The 19,887-nt window shown below is 45.1% G+C and overlaps 3 protein-coding genes across 3 annotated transcripts; 1 reads left to right on the plus strand and 2 right to left on the minus strand.

The window, feature by feature from the left end:
- Positions 1-4,460: 4,460 nt before the first annotated feature.
- Positions 4,461-6,951, minus strand: N7483_009652 (grainyhead-like protein; the record flags this gene model as incomplete). Its single annotated transcript, XM_057093079.1, has 4 exons — positions 4,461-4,774; positions 4,835-6,030; positions 6,088-6,825; positions 6,938-6,951. 4 exons carry the CDS (start codon positions 6,949-6,951, stop codon positions 4,461-4,463), a joined length of 2,262 nt encoding a protein of 753 aa, XP_056944253.1.
- Positions 6,952-13,536: 6,585 nt separating this feature from the next.
- On the minus strand, positions 13,537-16,167 carry N7483_009653 (zinc metalloproteinase family protein; the record flags this gene model as incomplete). Its single annotated transcript, XM_057093080.1, has 5 exons — positions 13,537-13,633; positions 13,692-13,818; positions 13,874-15,614; positions 15,734-15,826; positions 15,895-16,167. The coding sequence occupies 5 exons, from the start codon at positions 16,165-16,167 to the stop codon at positions 13,537-13,539; spliced, it is 2,331 nt and encodes a 776-aa protein (XP_056944254.1).
- Positions 16,168-18,350: 2,183 nt separating this feature from the next.
- On the plus strand, positions 18,351-19,582 carry N7483_009654 (uncharacterized protein; the record flags this gene model as incomplete). Its single annotated transcript, XM_057093081.1, has 2 exons — positions 18,351-18,410; positions 18,605-19,582. 2 exons carry the CDS (start codon positions 18,351-18,353, stop codon positions 19,580-19,582), a joined length of 1,038 nt encoding a protein of 345 aa, XP_056944255.1.
- Between the last annotated feature and the right edge of the window lie 305 nt (positions 19,583-19,887).

A 19,887-nucleotide genomic window follows, 5' to 3' on the forward strand; every position in this document is an offset into this window, starting at 1 on the left:
GTTACCTAGTGATCTCAGTTAACTCAGTGATCTGATATTTTTTGATATACTGGAGTGGCTGAAGTGGCTCATAGCAGCACTTTAAGCAACTGGTAAGACCTACGGATGTAGTGAATGGTTATATTATATTATGAATAGAATGTGCACTCAAGTGCTAGTATATCTATTCTACATACATATGTGCAAGTTCAGATTTTATGATAGGCTATTAAGGGGAATTCAAAAGAGTATGAAATAGAAAGAATGCCAACTTCATGCGTTTGGTTTAATCCAACATTTGAATAAAGGAAATCCCATTGAACAAAACATTTGAACTGATCATTAATGACGATTATTTATATTGAGAACACTGAAAATGCTTAAATATCAACATCCAAGACAAGCCCTGCAAGGATGAAGAGTGTATGTTCGAAGAGCCGCGATCTTATTGTCCAGGATACACTAGCATTGATATTGGAAGGAATTAAGCTACTATGTAGGGATGGCTCAGCCAAATCATTCTTATGTCATCCTCAGCCCTATCAATTTAGAGATACCAGTGTTATGTAGGATAACCCAAGTCCCACTGGCAAGTTAGGGCTAAACGCACCGGGCCGAACGAGATCTGATGCCAAGAAATGGAGCTTCGGTACATTATAGCCCGAATAAGATCCTTTGCTCTATGTATCACTTCCAAGCGAAGGTTCATATTCATATCTTTGAACTGTTCCAGGATTCGTTATCAAATTAGATTAATCGTTCATCATATTTACTTCCACAAACCAAACGGGAAAGCCACGTGTCTGCAAAGGCTTCAAGTATTCTAGAGCAATCTTGAATGTGCTCATACTGACTCGAACTCATTCATCCAATAGAAGTTCAGAAGATTTATCATATTCTGGCATATATGCATGAATCCTTGGTATCAAGTTTCCTTTCAAATGGAGTCTAAGCCAGCAAACATGATTTAACCCCTGCATGAATGATAAATGGCATACAACAAAGTAAAAAAGACCATGACGGTATCAATTCTCCTCTGCAGATTGGTGATGTGCTAGGTGCTGCTCATTGCATGAAGACCATTGAACCTTGATGGATAAAACCCACTCATGTCCCACTGTATCAGCAGCCATGGTATCCCACCCAAAACAGAACTCCAAAAAAGCCCTAGAAGGTAGAAACAGCACGAACCTCCCAAAAACAGATGATCGACAGAAAAGCAAATCCCGAGCAAGATCCCGACTAAGGCCAAGGTTTCAATGACACGAAGAAAAGCGAAGAAGACAGCTGATCCCAGTATCGGTACCACCGGGTGAGGCGGTATGCACGGGTAAACAGGCCCGCATGGACGCGCCAGCTCACCGCTGCGGGAGTCCCAAATCTGCCCCAGTGCATAAGAATGAAATATCCCGAAAAAGACCGCTTAGGCTATACGGTATGAAATACGGCATGGTATGGAAACACATAACCTGCTCTTTGGATTTCTTGATTGGACCCATTCACCGGGAGGAGCCGCGTGGAAAGATAAAGTGGGGTAGAAGAGTTAGAGCTCCGCTTCCAAGGCACTTGCGGATCACTGTGATGTCATGGGGCTTTTTGGGCTTTTTTCGGCGTTTGATGGCGTTTCGCAGTGGCTTTTATTGTGCGTATCCGTGCAGGGGGGCTTGAGTTTAGGCTTGAGTTTGGAGTGTATTATGTATTGACACGTCGCTAAATTATTGCTGTAGTGGAATCAATCAGCTGGTTGAAATTGGGATGAAATTTTCATCACCATGGAGGGGGTAAGCTTTGGATAGAGGGGAAGCTATGTGCATGTCTCACCTATGTTGCATGGATCCTGATTAGATCGAGATCCACGAGTGGGAGGAGCTAGAGGTAAGGCAGAGAGATGCCTTCCCTCTAGCTCAGCCACCCAGAATCCCGTCACAGTGGATGGTGACAGGGGGCAGATCGACAGGAACCGGTGGCTGTTCCAGATGTAGAATACGATTTAGCGGGGCGTACTGAGTACCTACACGATACTGCACAAAGCTCATTGCGGCCTGAATTGAGATGTTACTAGCCTAGAAACTGACGTCATGCTTTCCCCGGCATCTCTTCCGCCAGTGTGAGCATGTATATCAACTTGAAGAATTAGCGTACAGAGTGGATGGGAATAGAGATTTTTTATTTAACGGATTATTCCTGCTTGATCAACTAGCCTATCATCGCTAATAAGCAGTCAATTGTTGACTGACTAGTTCATTAGACGTTTCACGTGGCTCCACGATCAGCATCTGCCAGGATGCAATTTAATCTGCTACAGACACGTGTGCTGCGTGGATTGAATGATTTGACTCTGTATAGAAAAATTTTGTAATTTGAGTCAAGCCTACAAGTGTATACATGTGAAGGATCTTTGAATACCGTTAAGCTTATGTGGTTCCAGCCAGTTTTGACTCGAAATTATGTATGTCACAGTATATCAGCATGCCCAGTGGCGTTCATGAACAGCCTTCAATCCATCCAGATGTCGATGACAGCTTCAACTTGAACGCCACAGAATAACTTACTAGCCGCTATGCATGATTGATCATATTTCTCAAAAATCTAGGCCTGTCCAATTAAGCCACATAGCCAAAGAATAGCAAACTTGACGCATCGGGAAAGGGCATATTGATGATCAAATGATTCGTATAATATCGAATAGGCAGTCAGATGAAGCTTGGAAACCGAGTCCGATATGTCAGCTTGGGATATTCTACTAGTACCAATGAATTATTCGAAGCGGAATAGTATGTGCATGAATTGTCAGATGTAGTAAGCCGCCGTCAAAGCAGAGGCTGAATTACATCATGATGCATTCTAAGCCCAAGTACTACTAGTATTTTGGACGCGACACAATTCTGGAAGGATTTTTCTAACCGAGATCGCTTAGAGTATCACAGCTCTGCAACTCGGTGGTATGATCCATATGTCTATCAAGACTTATCCAACCGTAAAGAGAAAGGAAAAAATAACCCGAGCGTTCTCGTATCCTGGATTCGTTGATCGACAAGCAGCGGAAGAGAACCCATCAATCAGACCGTGAGGCTAATTTCGGCTACTGTATCCGCAGTATGATCTGCCTTGGGTGAGCGCCAAATCAAGCACTCTCACCCACGGAACGAGCATATACAGTGTCCATGGTTACTGAATCAACAGCCCTGAGGACGTTACCTGGTTGCTGGGACCGGCTCTGGGGGTGGGGGATGCGGGAGGTTTGTTTTAACTTTGGGGTTAAGAGACGCGTTTGTTGTGAACTTTTCGTGGGTGGGAGGCTTGAGCTAACGGAGATACTTCCCAATGCATGGTCCTTGGGTATGATCGCTATATACGAGCGTTCCATAGTTTACACATGGCATGGGATTTTGGAGAGATTTTTGGGGAGTAACATTATCCCCCGGGATTTTGTTCTTTTGCATACAGTATACTTGAAATGGAGAAGTGCCGATTTGATAGAACTTGAATAGTATGATATTTCATGCTAACTTTCTACTAGTATAACTTAAAAGATATACTAGTACGGTTTGAGAAAAATTAGATCAACTGTCGATCAACTAGGACATCGTATTCTGTACCTATTCATCGAATATGATTGGTTTATAACCCCGTCCCTCAGTGACTATCAAAAAGACCCCAACGTCTGTATATCTCACCCATAAAAGAGAAGGTATCGCTCAACACAGAAGCCGAACGCTTAACGACACAAAAAATGCAAAGCAAAACGCAAAGCAGATCGAAGTCAACAGGCGTAGGCTTCAGAAAAGTGGAACGGGGTATCAACGTCGTGTGCTTCGTCCCTCGGTCGGGTAGACGAAAATAAAAAAGAAACCCATAGAACACACAGTAATATGGATAAAATCAAAAAATAAAACGGAACTGTGAAAAAAAGATGAGAAACAAAGTAGAAACAACCTCGCAATGTGTATATCTCAACAACTTTCAACCCCAACTCTGCCCGTAGACTCATATATCGTCGCAGGGACCCCCAACGCCATGAGAATTAATGAAACATGGCGCACAAAAAAGGAAAGAAAAAAGCAGGTACGTTAGAAATAGCACAAAATTTCATAAAACGTAGTGTGACAGGGTATCATTGCTCGGAGACTCGTGTATTGTCACCGTAATCAATAGCGCCCCTGAAATGATTTGATAAACCGCCAGCCCAATGACAATAACAATAAATGTGATGATTAAAAGAGACCAGGCGAATATTGAGAGAAAAAAAAAGAATGGTGCGCAAGCGCAAACCCCAATGTCATGTGCACTCCAGGTGCAACCACCAATATCTTTTTGGCCATGTAATAAAAGCCAGAGGATATTGAATAGAGGGATCCAAAAAAGGACAGACGTTCGAAGAGAGAGGGAGAGGGAGAGCAGATGAGGTGCAATCTAGGAAGGATTGAAGAGTGCTCTTAATGTCATTGGTGTGATGGGGTCACCGTCTATGCATGGCGGTATTAATATGTTAATTTGATCTCCACCGGGGAGCCAGGCGAATCAGGAGATGAGACTTCAGTATTCGAAGATTCATAGATGTCGACAATCATGTCTTGGCCTTCTGGTAACTCACGGACCACATCGTCGTCGACCATGATGCGGAGTCCGGCCTCATTGACATGTAATATGCGAACAATCCGTGATGGGTCGATGTGACGCTTCTCGGAAATCTTCTTCATCAGGTCTCGGACCGTACGCTCGGTCAAATAGATGGCACGGTAGTACTCCAGTGGATGGACCTCATTCCCCATGAAGCGGACATAAAAGCATGCAACTGGAGAGATATTAGCAATTTGAATAATGAGAACGAAGGACAACTATAGTGGTAACTTGCTTGGCTTAGGCGGCCGATCCGCAGGGGGACGGTAGGTTGGGTCAATATCCACAGCCTCTATGAAACCTTGCGAAACGCGATCTCCACATGCTACTCGAGGAATAGCAGTCGCATTTCGGTCCTTCATAAACTGTGCAGAGGATAAACGCGGTGAGTTCAAGGAAGCATTGCTGCTGGTTGGTGAGAGGATCAAAGACTCCATAGACTGCGCAGCGCTGTGATTATGCCGTAAGAGAGGGTCCGGTTTAACCAAATCACCTTCCGCGGGTAATCGGACAGGGTAGAGATCGGGATCATCGTCTTCTTCACCACGGAGAGCCAAAATGCTGACAGAGCGAGTAGACGAGAACATGTCCTGCATCATAGCCAGTTTGGCTTGCAGGTCATCTTCCAATGACAACTTATCCGATCCATCTTGGGACCCAATTGACCAACTGCGCTTATGCTTTGTAGACTGCTTGGATCGATCGGCGGTTTTCATGCTGGCTGCAGCATTGCTACCCCGCTTGCGCTTTCCAAATCCACCTCCCAATTCAGCCTGGGCGACCTGCTGCTTCAATTTCTCAATCGTCTTCTTGACGTGCGCAATATCGTTAGATAGCTTCCGTTCCGCACCATGGTCTCGGAAGAGCTTGACCTTGCAGTAACAAACCTCCGACGCGCGCAGGCTACCGGCCTCTTCACCTGGAGAGAGAAGCTCGGTCTTCGCGCACAGTCGTACCGGAATACCCTTCACACCTTTAGAATGACTGAAATCGGTAGACAAGAAGTTAAATCGCACGGGGATACTGCAGTCGGAGGTACCAGTGGCGGGGTTGGCGGTCCATGTCACGCAGAATCCATCGAAAGACATTTGCTCAATTTGAAGTTGACGGTTTTTATGGTCCTCGCCTCCTTGGAGAGGATCAACGTATTCCACAGCCAGAAGTTTACCACCACGTTGATGGGATTCTGTTGTGCCTCGACCTTCCTTCCACAACTGCCAACAGGCGGCTGGTTTCAATCTTTGCTCTTCTTCCTCGAATGAAACACGGACGAACGTTCGGTATCTGAGTGGCTCGGAATTGGTCATTGGCGGTGTTGAATCAATAACTGTTAAGTTATACGCTTGACCCTTATTGAGATATGAAACGGGAACCTCTCTTTTATGCTTGACCATCGCAGTTGGAGCACGTAAAGAAACATTATAACGGAATCTAAATATTTAATTAGTGGGCTGTTTCATACAGGAAAACAAAGACTCCGATACTTACTTCTCACCAGCATATGACACACCCATTGGATTGGCAGCACCATTACGAGCCGAAAATTCCGTTGAGGTAGTCATATTGGAGATATCCGAAGCCTGGTCGATTGGGAATTCATTCAATGACGAATCATCGACCGTCTCATCCATAACGTCGTACCCGCCCCGCTGCATGAATGCACTAGGTGCATATGACGGTTGTTGCATGTAAGGGTTCATATCGGGCATCTGCTGAGCCATGTAATGTTGGTTGAATTGGTCCATTCCATGTTGCTGAGGAGGTGGAACATGGTTTGAAAGAGAGAGCGGGGTCATCGTGTGCAAGCCGACGGTTGGTGTATGCAAATCACCTGCTTGATTATGGAAAATGGCACCCATTCCACCGGAATTGGGGGTATAAAAACCAGGATGTTGACCAGCCAGAGACATCATTTGCATTGATCCTGGATCCATCCAAGTGGGCGAGAAGTTGAGGTCTTGAAGATTGCGGGGAGTGCGCTCATTCGTAAATTTCATATTGGGGTCCTCCAATTTTATGTCGTGGGTTTGCATTGTCGGTCTGTATCCGCCGTTCGCCATATCAGCCTCCGCTCTCCAGGGTCTTGGAGTAGAATCCGCGTACCTTCCGGTCATCAAAGGGTCGCCTGAGTTAACCGACCCCTCGCTATCACGGCGGGGAACAACGTCTTGAAATGTCTGTTGGAAGCGGCTGATGAAGTCATCATCGGGCTTCTGGCTATTGTTTCTAGTATTAAAAAAAAGTATAGTTAGCCTTTGATCTTCTCATTTTAGAGTGATTTTGTTTCATTTTTTGCATTTGCATTAACAAAACTCTTTGATTTATGTGAAATACCCACCGGTTGCGAAACATTGAGAGAGAATTCATTGGCAGTCTTGCCTTGCCGGAGAAAAAAAAGTTGAAGTAGAATTTCGAAACTAAACAGTTGGCGACTTAAAAAGCAACATCTGAATCAAACCACCCAAGTTGTGATCGCTCCTTTTTTGCACGTATGGTGGGGACTTCCCCGTTCCCGACAACACGGATGCTCAATCGATATGGTTCAAATAGGGCGATCAGGGTTAGGAATCGACGGAAATTTTCCAACCCGGGGCCAGAATGATGTTAGGATCGAAGTGAATATTTTGGCAAGTAGGTTGAAGGTTGTAAGGTTGAAAAGGAGCGTGTGCGGAGTAGTTGGGGGGGGGATGCGTAAGATATTGTCTATGCGAGGTTCGAGAAAAAAAAAGCGGAGACCAGGAACAAACGGAGGATGGCGGGTCTCGACCAAAGTTATTCGAATGTGGAATTAATATTTTTTTTTCCTTTCTCTGTGATTTTCTTAATCTTAAAGGAATTGTCGAGGTTCAAGAAAGGGTTGGGGATGGAAAATGGTGTGGATTGCGGCCCCCTTATTTATTCGGATGTTGAAGGGAAAAACGTTTAGAGGCGAGGGGTGTAAAAGAGGAGGGGTGCGGTGTATGACGAAGAAAAAGCAGTAAAGACGGTACGGTCCATCGAGCCTCCAATGAGTTACTTAAGTCAAGAGTATCGACTGAGCCACACAGTTCTCACAGAGCACTTGAGAGTGGTGGAATATGTGGAATATGGAGGGGTGAAGCTTTCGGAAGATTATAGGTGTATTGCCACTGATAAGACCTTGGGACCAGGACCGCATAGAGAAGGTCGTTATATTGTAGGGGGGGGAGGGGATTAAATTTTATTTTCATTTCATTTTTATTTCATTTTTATTTTATTTTAGTTTTATTTTATTTTTATTTTATTTTTATTTTATTTTTATTTTTATTTTTTTTTTTTCGTTCTCCGAATTCTTTGGAATTATGCTCGTTCTCGGTTCTCAGTTATGGAATGGAAATGATTGGTACCAGGGGGGGGGCGCGGGAGAGAATAATGGAGACTTGAGAAGGGGAATGGAAGAAATGATTGGAGATTAGAATAAACAGAATTACTCCGTATGGAAAGGAAAAATCTATATATTAATATTAAATTCAACTTATTTTAAATAGAATATTTACGGTTTCTATTTCCATTAGTATCACGGTTCCATTTATCCTATATGGAAATTACTAGAGGGGTTCGGTGTATGTATACGGAGTACGCAGTGTGGTTGAAAGAAGGAGTAAACCAAATTAATCGTAATTTACGACCTCGGTGTATTAAAATTGAATTAAATTGAATTATTCTCGTTCAGTTATTGGCGTGATGGAGTATATCTCCGGGGTTGGTCTAACCCATTTTAATATCCCTGTTAGCGTGATATCATCTGATGAATCTATCTATCTTCAAATGTTCTCCGAATCCTCGAAACCTTTTCCCCAGCCCTATCTTTAATAATAATAATAATAATAACAATAAAGAAAAGAAAAAGAAAAGAACATTAAATAAAATAAAGAGGATCTGATGATCTTCTGGGCATCTCAGCCCGCGGGACCAGCCGGAGTCTTTCCGTTTATCGATAACGAGGTTACCGAGTCTTCGGGCTCGGGCTTCCCCCACACACCATACGCCACACGCCACTGGCACTATTTAGACGTTGACACAGTATTGGAATTTAAACAGGGGCATCGCGGGGGGAACTAGATATTGCATATTCCGATCGGTTTAAATAAATTAATAGTTCATATCGACGCAGTTCCCGAATTCAGGAACCGAGACTATATAATATCTATTGATCTAAAGTAAACCATTTGAAGATTCTGATTCCATCCCATTGAGGAAATGATCATAAAATAATTACGGAGTACAACCCAATAAAATGGAAATAGAAAAAAGAAATTTCCAAAAAAAATTTCCATCCCACTTGGAGAGGGTCAGCCACGTTGGTGGCTTGGGCTTGATGCGGTAACAATCTACCTCATGAATTCAGTCGTTCCACTTAGCATTCCACACAGTAGACGGTGTGGGCACACATGGCCAATGAAGCACTTGATTCGTATCTAACGGTATGAACCGCAGGCAGCGAAATTTGTCAAAGGTATCGCCGGGAAAAGAATATGCAGAGTGGTAGCATATGGAGAATACATCATTTAAATGTTACCATGGATCATAGGATGTGGCCGTGCACTGCTCAATCTGATAGGTGGTTGAAGAGCCGATTCATTTGGATGAACATATGAATGTAGTACCCCGTACGTACATGCGCCATGGTTAGACAAGAGCTGGCAGCGGAAAAAAAAATAAAATAAAATAAAATCTTAAAAGCATACGTATCTAGGTCAGCATTCAATTCGGTCAGATGTTTATCTCCTTAACTCCTTGAGCATTTCATTATCATCATTCTGATTTGAAATGCCCAGGTGATGGTGGTGTGATCGTCGGGGAGATAATCCATGGATCACCGCGATTGTGGCTGCTCCGATGCTATTTTTACGAGGAGGGTCCTCCTAATGGTGTGCAGGGACAACAGATCTATATGAGTTTCGTCATTATATGCAGGTTGACGTTTCTTTCTTAGGAACAGGAATAAAAAATTAATCAAAATGAGAATGAGATCAAAGTCTATAATTTACATACGCCCTATGTACTATACTGTGGGGATAACGCTAGGAGTTGGGGCATTTTGATGTCGAATACTCTGTATGGAATACGAACTGTACACATCCCTGACAATACAGCACCCTGGCCTCCCGGGGTCGTCAGTGCTGATCATTGATGGCATTTCAACCCGCCAACCATCATCCCTGAATCATATCTTGGCACTTGATAAATACAATCACGATACCAAAATTACACGCACGGGACATTCTTAGCCCCGGGTCCGCACAGTATGCTACGGAGCGGCTATTCTCTAAGATTACATTCGTACTTCAATTTCGGAGCTCGGATCAAAGTAAAAAAAAAAAAAATTAATAATAATAATAAAAAATAATGAAAAAAAATAATGAAAAAAAATAATGAAAAAAAAAGGAAAAAAGCAAAAAAGTCGCTGAGCTAGCTTGTTTTGGGCGTCGTTCTCTTTTTTAATTCCGATATGTGCATTATATTATTCCCCAATAGGAGCTTCTTCATTTGCCCCCTTTCCCATAAGACTATAAGTTCACAACGTCACCGGAAAAGAATAATAAAAACCATTTGTTCATCCTAACTTAATCATCTAATAAATCAAATCATGTAACTACACTCTCTCATTTGTCGGCAGAAAATCCCGATACGATACACAGGGGCGGGGGATTCCGATTATGGTAGTTGATAATCAATCGGGATTCGATCCATTTAATGTGGCCCACCGTATCAGCACGGACATGAGTAAAGCTCGAGCCCACAGGAAACATTGGGCACATCTTATTTATTCTCGGAAACAGCTACAAAATAGACTGCTATGTATGCATGTGTACAATAATTTACATAACTAGTATACACATAATAGTGGAGGCTATGCCATATTAGCGGAGCCCGCATAATCAAAGTTATGGGCTTGCAGCCCTTTCACACTTCAAATCCCGAAAAAGATAAGCCTCAGCATAGGCGGCGTTTCTGAAGGCGTTTTCCTCCTCTTTTAACAGGAGCTACCAGAGGATCCCTACCTTGCTAGGAACCATTCCTCTCATTCTAGCATTGCATTGTTTCAGTTTCACCGGGCCTGGGGTAACTATGAAAGCCACGGCGTCATGGAGCGTCCACTGGGCTGAATTTGGCGTTTTGGACAGGGGAAAAGAGGCGCCACCGGCGCGAATTGAAATATAACCCTCTCACAGATGAGAGCTTTCTTGTGACAGATCAGCCTACTGCTTCTGCGTGTTAATTCTATCATATAGGTGGGGAATTCTCGACGCGTCAAGGTGCTTGAAGAAATGCGTGTCCTACCCGGGCACAAGCACGCATCCCGGATGTTGTATCCTGCTATAAATCATGGCATATGATTGGCTGATCTTACATCGTGTCACGATCACAACTCAGTTGCTCTTCGATGTTCAGCCACGAGGGCTCGGGGGGAGGTAATTGATTGTCCAAGTGTCGGGCAGCTTCAGAAATATTGCAGGAGCCAATGCGGTCCGGATAAAGGTGCCACAGCGGTGACACATATCATAGGTACGGTTATTCTCGCAGTACCTGCCCTAGTAGGGCTTGCATAGTACCCGGGCACCTAGGTGTTGTTAATACATACTATGTGCATATATCCATATTAATGTACTCCATATGCTACCCAATAGTACTCCAGATGTCCGTATGCAGTAGGATATTCAATGTTCAAATGTTCACTGGCAAATTTTTGGACAGGAGTTGGCCCGACATATGAACTTGAAACAGACAGGTACAACCCTGCATTTATTAATTGGCAGACCTCGGAACATCAACTTGAAGTTGATGTTCAATGTTTGTACTCGGAGGCCGAGGGGCCTGACATCTGGAGGTCCTATCCTTATGTACTGTAGTAGTAGTATTCTAAGGTTGATCAATTGGCACGGTGACCTCGAGCTTTGAACATCTGGAGACGATGTATGTAGATCATTGATCATTCAAGCCCAAAAAAACCGAATATCTCAACAACATTCGCTCGAAGCGCCGATCTTCAACATATCAGCCACGGAATCAACTAAAAAAAGCCATTCTCGGAGTATCTCACACAAGATAGAAAATACTCAAAGCACAGCTGTAAACCCACAGACGCACAATAAACCCAAAATCAAAAAAGAAAAACGGCTGCCTTTCAAGGTTCCGTGTCTACATAGTACAAGCAACTCCATAACAACCCAACGGGTGCAGATCAAAGATATTTACCCAATCATAAGCAATGAGGTCGGGATGATCAATATCAGCCCAGTAAGGTATTCTGCACCAAGCCCAGGATTATAGTGGAACAACCAAAAGCAAGAGCAAAGCATGTGCGCCCTATGAGACTGGGGTATAGCCAGTCAGGCCATGCAAAGGCCTTGCCACAGTACCGAAAGCGATTCAAAATCCGCGCCACATCCACACCCCCTCTTCTGTCGTGACTGCTGCTGACGCAGCCACAGGGATGATCTGAACGCGCCTGCATACGCGTGCCGTGTCTGTTCTTTGGAAGGTACCTTTGTTTCTTTTTTTGCCTCCCACGCGTTATTAGCCAGTTAGAGTGTTTTGATGTAGCTAGCGGGACGGGCGGAATCAATTTGGGGGGTTATGGGGCCAATGAGAATGGGATGGAAGGATCGGGAGGAAGAAGGTGTGGCGAATTCCAGTCAGATGTGAGTCTGCATATTCCGAAGTACGATTCGTTGAGTACCTCGCACCTACAGTATGTGCTTTATGTAATAGATGTGGAATTATCCACTTGCGACTTAGGCAATGAGAGGTTATATTGTGAATGGATAAAAATGAGATGACTAATGCGGCTAAGTTTCCGCTAGTTATGAAACACGATTATGTATGTGGATATCGTGGAGTTTGTTCGCCACTTGCTCTCTTCTTTTACAAAGTAAGAAAGTGGGACTGATATTCGATGTCTCAATGGCTACTGCTTGAACCAGTGCGGAATGTTCTTTGGGTGAACATAAAAAGAAACCACTTTAAGCATTATGATTGGTATTTGAATTGATCTCTGACTCACATTATTGTCAGTTGATGTGTATGATGCCCTTGACTGGTACATGCGAATTGAGTATATGAGGCGATGCACTCCGTACCACACTAATGGAAGTCAACTGGTGCTAGAGTGGATATGTTCTCCATGATGATCCTCAACTCCAAACGGAGCTCATACTCAATGGGACTCGGATTTGTTGATCAATTGGCTCGTCTAACTCTCACTCGGTGCTTCGACAAATCATCTCAATGTATTACATTTTTCAGGTTCAGCCTTACTTTACAAACCGAAAGAAATTGTAAAACAATGAAGATCCATCCCAATGTAGCTGTGTGGCTGTGCTTAATGAAGTAAGTCATATTAACAGACCTCCTTGAGAGCATTAAATCGGATATAGGATCCCGAGCTAGAAACTCCGTCCAAGCCGGTGAATTATCGGGGAGCCGAGGATTAAATAAGCTAGCTTTTGGCAAATGTGGCCTGACCGCTAGTGATCATGCATTGATATTACCCTTCTATAAGACTCTGCCCAATATGAATGCCCCCTTGTACAAAATGAAAATGTCCTAGTGTAGCCCATCGCACTAACCACCCTGTAGGTGCGAGGTTTGCGCCTTGAATGCGCATGAAAAAGCCGAAAAAGGGCAAAAACAAACAAAGAAAAAAAAAGGTTCAATGAGTGTATGCAACCACAAAATACCCCAAACAGCGCCGTTCCAAGTGAATGAGACAGTTAAAAGAAGTGTTATGAACAAAAGGCAGCCTGCCCTGACGAAACCTCGTGTATGTGCTGCCTGGCCCTTGGCCAGTTGTTATTTCCCAGAATGTTGATCCCTATAGTTGGGGGATATGATAAGAAAGAAAAGAAAAAAGAGACGAGAGAAAGTGAATGGATGGAGGTCGATGGAACGCAATTAAAATGCAGAGTCGCTCCCTTAGTGCTGAATGATGAGTGAAAATCCATCGATCCAGGATGCGCAAGATCCAGAAATGCCGGCAATCTTATATCCAAGAGGCGGTATCAAGGTATGTCTAGATTGGTGGTTAGCTATATCCCAGGAGTGGTCATAGTTGCAGATTGAGTGCTTACCCTGATCCGCCATTTCGGTTCCCATAGAAGCCGGATTTTCGGCCAAGGCTGGTGAGAATCTCAAGTCCATCAATCCAGAGTCCAGCTCGGACGTAGAACCCAAGTAGAATCTCCCCACGCCGAGTATCTAGTAGAGAATTGTTAGGTCTGCGCATGAAGAGGAACGGATCATATTAACTTACCGAGAACAAACTCGTCACCACCGGGTTTGCCGCCACGCTTTCCAAAGAGCTGGCTGGTCATGTCCTCATAACAAAACTCGATTCCATCCAATGCGTTCCCATGATACACTTTGATGGAGGTCAATAGCTTGGTTCCGATGAAGGCACATTCGAGGAGTAGTTGCTCGGGCTCGCTGCCTTCCATAGAAGAAAAGCCCAACATTCCACTTTTGTAACCTGACTGACTCTTGGGTAGCTTGATCAAAGAATCCTTCGACTTTAACAAGCTAACGTCCTCAACAGTATAACTTCCTAGAGCTCCAGAGTATACCACGACCTTGATCTTCTTTTTCTTCTCCTTTTCGGTACCATAGGCTTTCAATCGGAGTTCATTCTCTGTGATAGTGATCTGCTTTGGAAGACCATTGCTGCTAGACTCGCCGTTCAGGTATTCGATAGAGGTTTGGCAGAGCTCATCGCCTTCCCTGTAGATCTCCATAAACGCAATTCCCGAGGATGCGGTGAACAGAATCTTGCCGTTTTCCACAGGCCAAACTTGCACGCTTTCATCTTGGCTCACAGAGGAGTCACTAGGGAGTCGGAAACAAGGGTGGAACCGGAATCGGAGGGCGTCAAGGCGGTGCCAGTTGCACTCATCGTTAGGTAGACATACCTTCAGCCCTTGCGACTTTGTTCGAGTTGAGAATGGCTCTTTCGTCAGGAACGAACGATTCAGTGTTACGTAGTCGCGAAGCATAATCCCGGATTCCTGATGGGGGCATCCGAAAAGGTGCCCGATCTCGTGTAGATGGGCACCGATACCGATATTGGCGGATTCCCAATTCGAGCCGGCTTCGCCACAATCATTTGCTACGTAGTTCGTATCTGTCCGTGTGCAGTCAGAGAATGCGTCCACAACCTCCTCCAGGCAGGAGGGGTAGCTCTGTAATGAGTGAGATCCAAAGATAGCCATTTTGATATCATCGCCCGCGGATCCCAGGGCGGCATGGCCGGTGATGAGTTGCTGCTCAGTATCCCAATGTGAGTCGAGCAGCAGTACTGAGACGTATTGTTTCTGACCAGGTTGCGGGTTGAAATGTTTTCGCACTGCGTCCTTGGCGATCGTAAATAACTCGTCTTTCTTCTGAGCGTTTTTGTTTTGCTGGGCGATGTTTAGATCACGGAGTTCCGCAACAGTCTTTTCGCTGCGGACAATATGAATCTTCGCTTCATTGCGCATTTGGCCTGCAGCTACATCTCGACGGCTGAGGGTGCCTGACTGCCACTCCTCCTCGAATCGGAAACAACGGCGACCGAAATTGTTGCGGAACATCTGCTCTCCCGTGAACGCTTGCCAAAGGTATGCTGCAGTTCGATATTTTTGAATGGCCGTTTCCAGACCATTTCCTTCTCGCTCCACGCGTTCGGGCACAGCATCAAAGGTGCCATCTGAATCCTTCCCAAGTAAAATGACCAGTTGTAAGGGCGGTGCGCTGACCAATGGAAGGTAATTTATGCAAAACCATGTCGAATGTACAGCCGGGTGGGTACTGCCTGTGGATAGTTTGGGGGAGATGAAGTCGAAACGAAGGCGATTAGGTCCGGGGACAAGGTGAACAAGGGCTTTGAAGTGGGATTGTGTTACGGGCCAGCCGGTAGAAGGAAAATTGTCCTGGTGATGGAAAACCGTCACCCCTCCGTCCAGCGGGTGGTTCCTAGGATCTCCGATTTGTCCATATACGAGTAGAACTTTTTGATGCACCTAGAAGATGGTTGTGTTAGCTCTCTGGGAATTTGTATAGCTCCCCTCCATCCATTTAATCACATCCTCTTCCACCGGTCTCTGGGAAACTCTTCATTCAGCCTCATGGGAACACGTACCCATGAATTATCTGCGACTGACACAATTCTTGGCGCATGAGGGGAGGCAGAAGGTTGACGGTATACTCCATTGATAGATGATGCGGAGCTGCCCTAATACGTCGGATATCCCATTAGCAAATGCGATCCATGGTTGCTTGATTATGTTGACGCCCACGTACAATCATACTATTCCGCTGCGATCGAGTTGCGAATGGGCCTGGTCGCTGCGGGGGCGGGGGCAACGGGGCATTGGTATCTAATTCGGTCAAGGAAGGAAGGTTTGGAGATGACAGAGTTGGCTTGATCGACGACGGCGGAGTTATGGAGCTGTGAGAGGAAGTGTCGATCGTGGAGGAAGATTTTCCGACCATTTCCACCTTGGTTACGGCGCTCTTCGAATCGGACTGGAAGCTCGCCTTTGAGCGGCGACGAAACTCTTTGAAGAACGGCATGATGGGAATTGTGTATATCAGAGATCAGAAGATCAGAGACAAGAAAACTTCTTGCCCCAAGAAGCACCCTGGAACTAGGGGGGCAGTTTCCGTATCAGGGTCAGGAACAGGAGCGACCGTTTGCGGGTGACGACGCCGTGGAGAAAGCCCCGCTGAAACCCGAAAAGGAGATGAACAATTCAAACCAATCACTTTAGAAAAAGAGAAAGAAAAAAAATAGAAGGTAGAAATTATAGAATTTCAACAGAATAGGGGGAAAATTATTTGAGAATTAGGAAAGGGAGAAAAGAAGAAAAAAAAATCAATATGGGAAGGTAACCTGTTTGAAGATCCAGATAAACAGATCAAACATGAATGGGGAGAGACAAATGAGACAAACGAGACAAATACTAATAAGATCAAGACTTCCAACCTTGCTATACTTCGCCACCTATCTACTCGGACTTTTTTCTTTTTTTTAAGTCTTACGTACCCCTCGACACATATCAGGACTATCAAACTCTTGAGAGTCGCAGTGTTTCACCGGTGGATCTGAAATGATCGCCCTAACGCTCTTAGCCCAGATCTAGCGGCCAACTAGACAACTTCAACCACGTCTGGTTGAGGGTCCGTTCTCTTCTTAGTGGGTGAATCCTGCTAGACCCTCCAATCTTACTGTACTTTGGATGAGACCAATATTCAACATTCAACTTGAACTGAGGATTCATTGAATCCATTGAGAGGAACCTGGTTTCAGGATGTCATGGCGTCTGTGGCTTAAAACCGTTTCCCCTCAAGGTTGGATTAACCTGAATGCTATGCTGCATTCTCGGTATCTTCCCCTCATTTGCGATGTTTTAGAAGGCCTGATGATCTGCAAGTCTATCAACCAATCCCAAATGAGGTGATTTTTCACTTGAATGGTCTTTTTTTGGGAGTACTCGTGTCCCATGGACCTTTCCGTACTGGTTTATGCAAGCCACGCGAGCCATGCACCCATGTTTCGTTGTCATGCACGAGGACATGCATCTGTACAGACATTTTGGACCCGAAAGGAGTCCGAACCTTGGAAAATTGCCGAGATGCGCTTACGGACACGTACCCAGTTCTACTTACCCTATTGACCCACGTCTGCCGTAGAGCCTCGCCTCTCATATTCCGAGCTTGACGACAAATTGGGTCTTTTTGTCCGAGAGACAGGGTCTTTTCTCCAGAGTTTTCACCTGCCCATAACAACCCCTATGTGACGACTACAGGGGCAGAACATTGAATAATTTCTGAGGCATCGACATACCAACTGGGCATGACAACAACAACCTTGGAAGTTCCATTCCGAAGATGTCAGGTCCCCTTTCTCTTTCCCCGCTATGACATGGACCAAGGCAGCTGGGCTTACCCTAGCCTAGAAGTGGATCGGAATTTACAATGGTATGCTTGATCTGGTTCTGGTTTCTGAGAGCTCAGAGATCCAGATGTTCAATCCCAGAGCAGAAATAACATAACAGACTACTGGTGATATCCCTTTCCTCCAACGCTAAGCATATTCTACAGAAAGACAAATCATACCATATAGCACTCTATACTCCATACCTACTCAACTGTCGAACTCTTGACCCCCTAAATTTTTGCTTCTGCCTTGCTAATACATAAAGGGTTAATTCATATCAAGTGTACTCCATCTCAGAGCCTTCAAAGTGGAGTCCAGGAGGCTGGTTTCGGATTAGTGGGCTCGATAGATCGGAGTTTTTCCAGTTCAAAATTTTGGCATAAATGAAAATAAGGGGAAAATATGACAGATCTTAATATTATCAACATACATGCAGATTTCATAATGCAAATCCCTGTCAATATCCTCTTGAATAACTTAGTATAATAGAACTGATCATTAAAGTGATTTTTCCCTGTTCCGTGGAATGAGCGGAACACGAACCTCGCGTATTGAGCGCGGCACGCGTCTTCACTTATACCCTGGTACACACACCTCCCAAAGAACTCTGTACTTCACCAAGTTGATTAATATCAAAATCTTTCTTCATCATAAATTCATATCGGTCCGATTTAAGGCAGTTTGGACTTTAGGGTGATCGCGGATCCATTTTTCTATCGCCAATTGGCTCCCTTCCCAGCCGCCCTTGCCTTGCCAACCCGCAATCTGGGTCCTTTCGTCAGGTTCTCTTCTTTTCACTCTATCCACATTGCCCACCATGACCCTGCCACAGCCTGGTTCAGCAGAGAAGACTATTCGCAAGATTGATATTGCACAGGTAAGATAATTATGCCTGGAGGGGACAGAATGGGGGATAGGAAAGAGACCCCGTGAAAAATGCAAATCCTGGTGGATCCCACATGGGTTTTGGTCTGAAGCAGGAGTTCATGGGACTGCCAGGGCATGACAGTTGATGCATGGTGATCTAAACAAGGACAAAAGCTGACTAGTTTGTCTTTTTTCCATAAATAGGTCTCTCTGAGTTTGCAGGACCGTCTCGGTTTGGCCAAACTCAAGTACCAACATGGACGGCTTCATGGTCTGAACTCGATTCTACAAGACTCTAAGTTGGGACCATCCGATAGTGAAAAGCCTTCAGATTCCTCCTCCGACTTCTCTCGCAGCCGTTGTGAAACCCCCTTTACCTCGCCGCCCTTACGGGCTGCGACCTACTCGAAAGAACTTCCTCGATCGGCCCGCAATAAACATGCTGTGACCTTTGATTCACAGGCTATGCAGCCTATGCTGACAGCCAGTCGCAAGCGAGTTCGATCAGATTCCAATTCAGAACGTCCTGCGAAGGTGTCTCGAGTCTCTTGGAAGAGTTCTTATCAATTGCCTGAATCTTCCCCAGGTCTGGGGCGTCACACGACACTCCGACGAAATCAAGTCCCTTTTATGTCAGAGGCACCAATCCCCGAGATGTCATCTCCTGCATATCATGGCCCATCCGATGAAGAGAACGACCCGGATCTTCCATTGCATAGCTTCCAGGTCGCTAAGTCTATGCCGGGCTCATCACCTCCTCGAACTCCCCCACCGAAGCATGCACGCCTGCCACGAACGGACCGAGAGGGAGGAGATGATGGTGCTGATTTGTTACTATATCTCGCCAATTCCCCAACCCCTGCTCGTGTGGCTGCCGGTTCTCATTCTCACATCTTTCCTCCTTCGACCCCTCCCAGCCAGCACGCTATGATGGCTTCCTTGACTCCAAACCTTGGCACCCCGGGACAACAATTTAACTTTGCGGATTTTGTCAATGTGACTCCTAGTCCTGCACAGCCAGCGTGGGGTAGTCGAACCCCTGGCAATCCCGCCCGCACTCCTCTTGCCACCAAGGATGCCCGTAAGCGGCTGAACTTTGATGGTCTAGTTCCTCCCAGTGCCTCCCCTCGGATGCGTAAGGAGGGATTAGCTCTTCAGCTCGGAGGCGAGTTGCGTCGCTAAAACTTCACTATCTTCTATTTCTTCCATTCTTGTCCATTTATTCCCCATTATCATTTGAATCCTCCCTTTGTTACGGCTTGACGATTCTACTATATATACATTTATCTCCTTTCATCCGTTTTGAAATACGGTCTATGCTTTTTTCCTATGAGGAAATAGCTCGCATCAAGCATGAAGCCAGTCACTGCATCCACGGCGTCTCTTTTCATTTATCATTCGCATGGCCCTTATCCAGCATTTTCCCTCCATGAATGATGCTCACCACAGCCCGTGTTTTCTTTTTTTTGTTGCGGCATTTACATCTG

Source organism: Penicillium malachiteum (assembly GCF_028827825.1).
Source record: "Penicillium malachiteum strain IBT 17515 chromosome Unknown utg000004l:1.0-4883003.0:1.0-4884900.0, whole genome shotgun sequence".
In the NCBI taxonomy this organism is placed as follows: domain Eukaryota; kingdom Fungi; phylum Ascomycota; class Eurotiomycetes; order Eurotiales; family Aspergillaceae; genus Penicillium; species Penicillium malachiteum.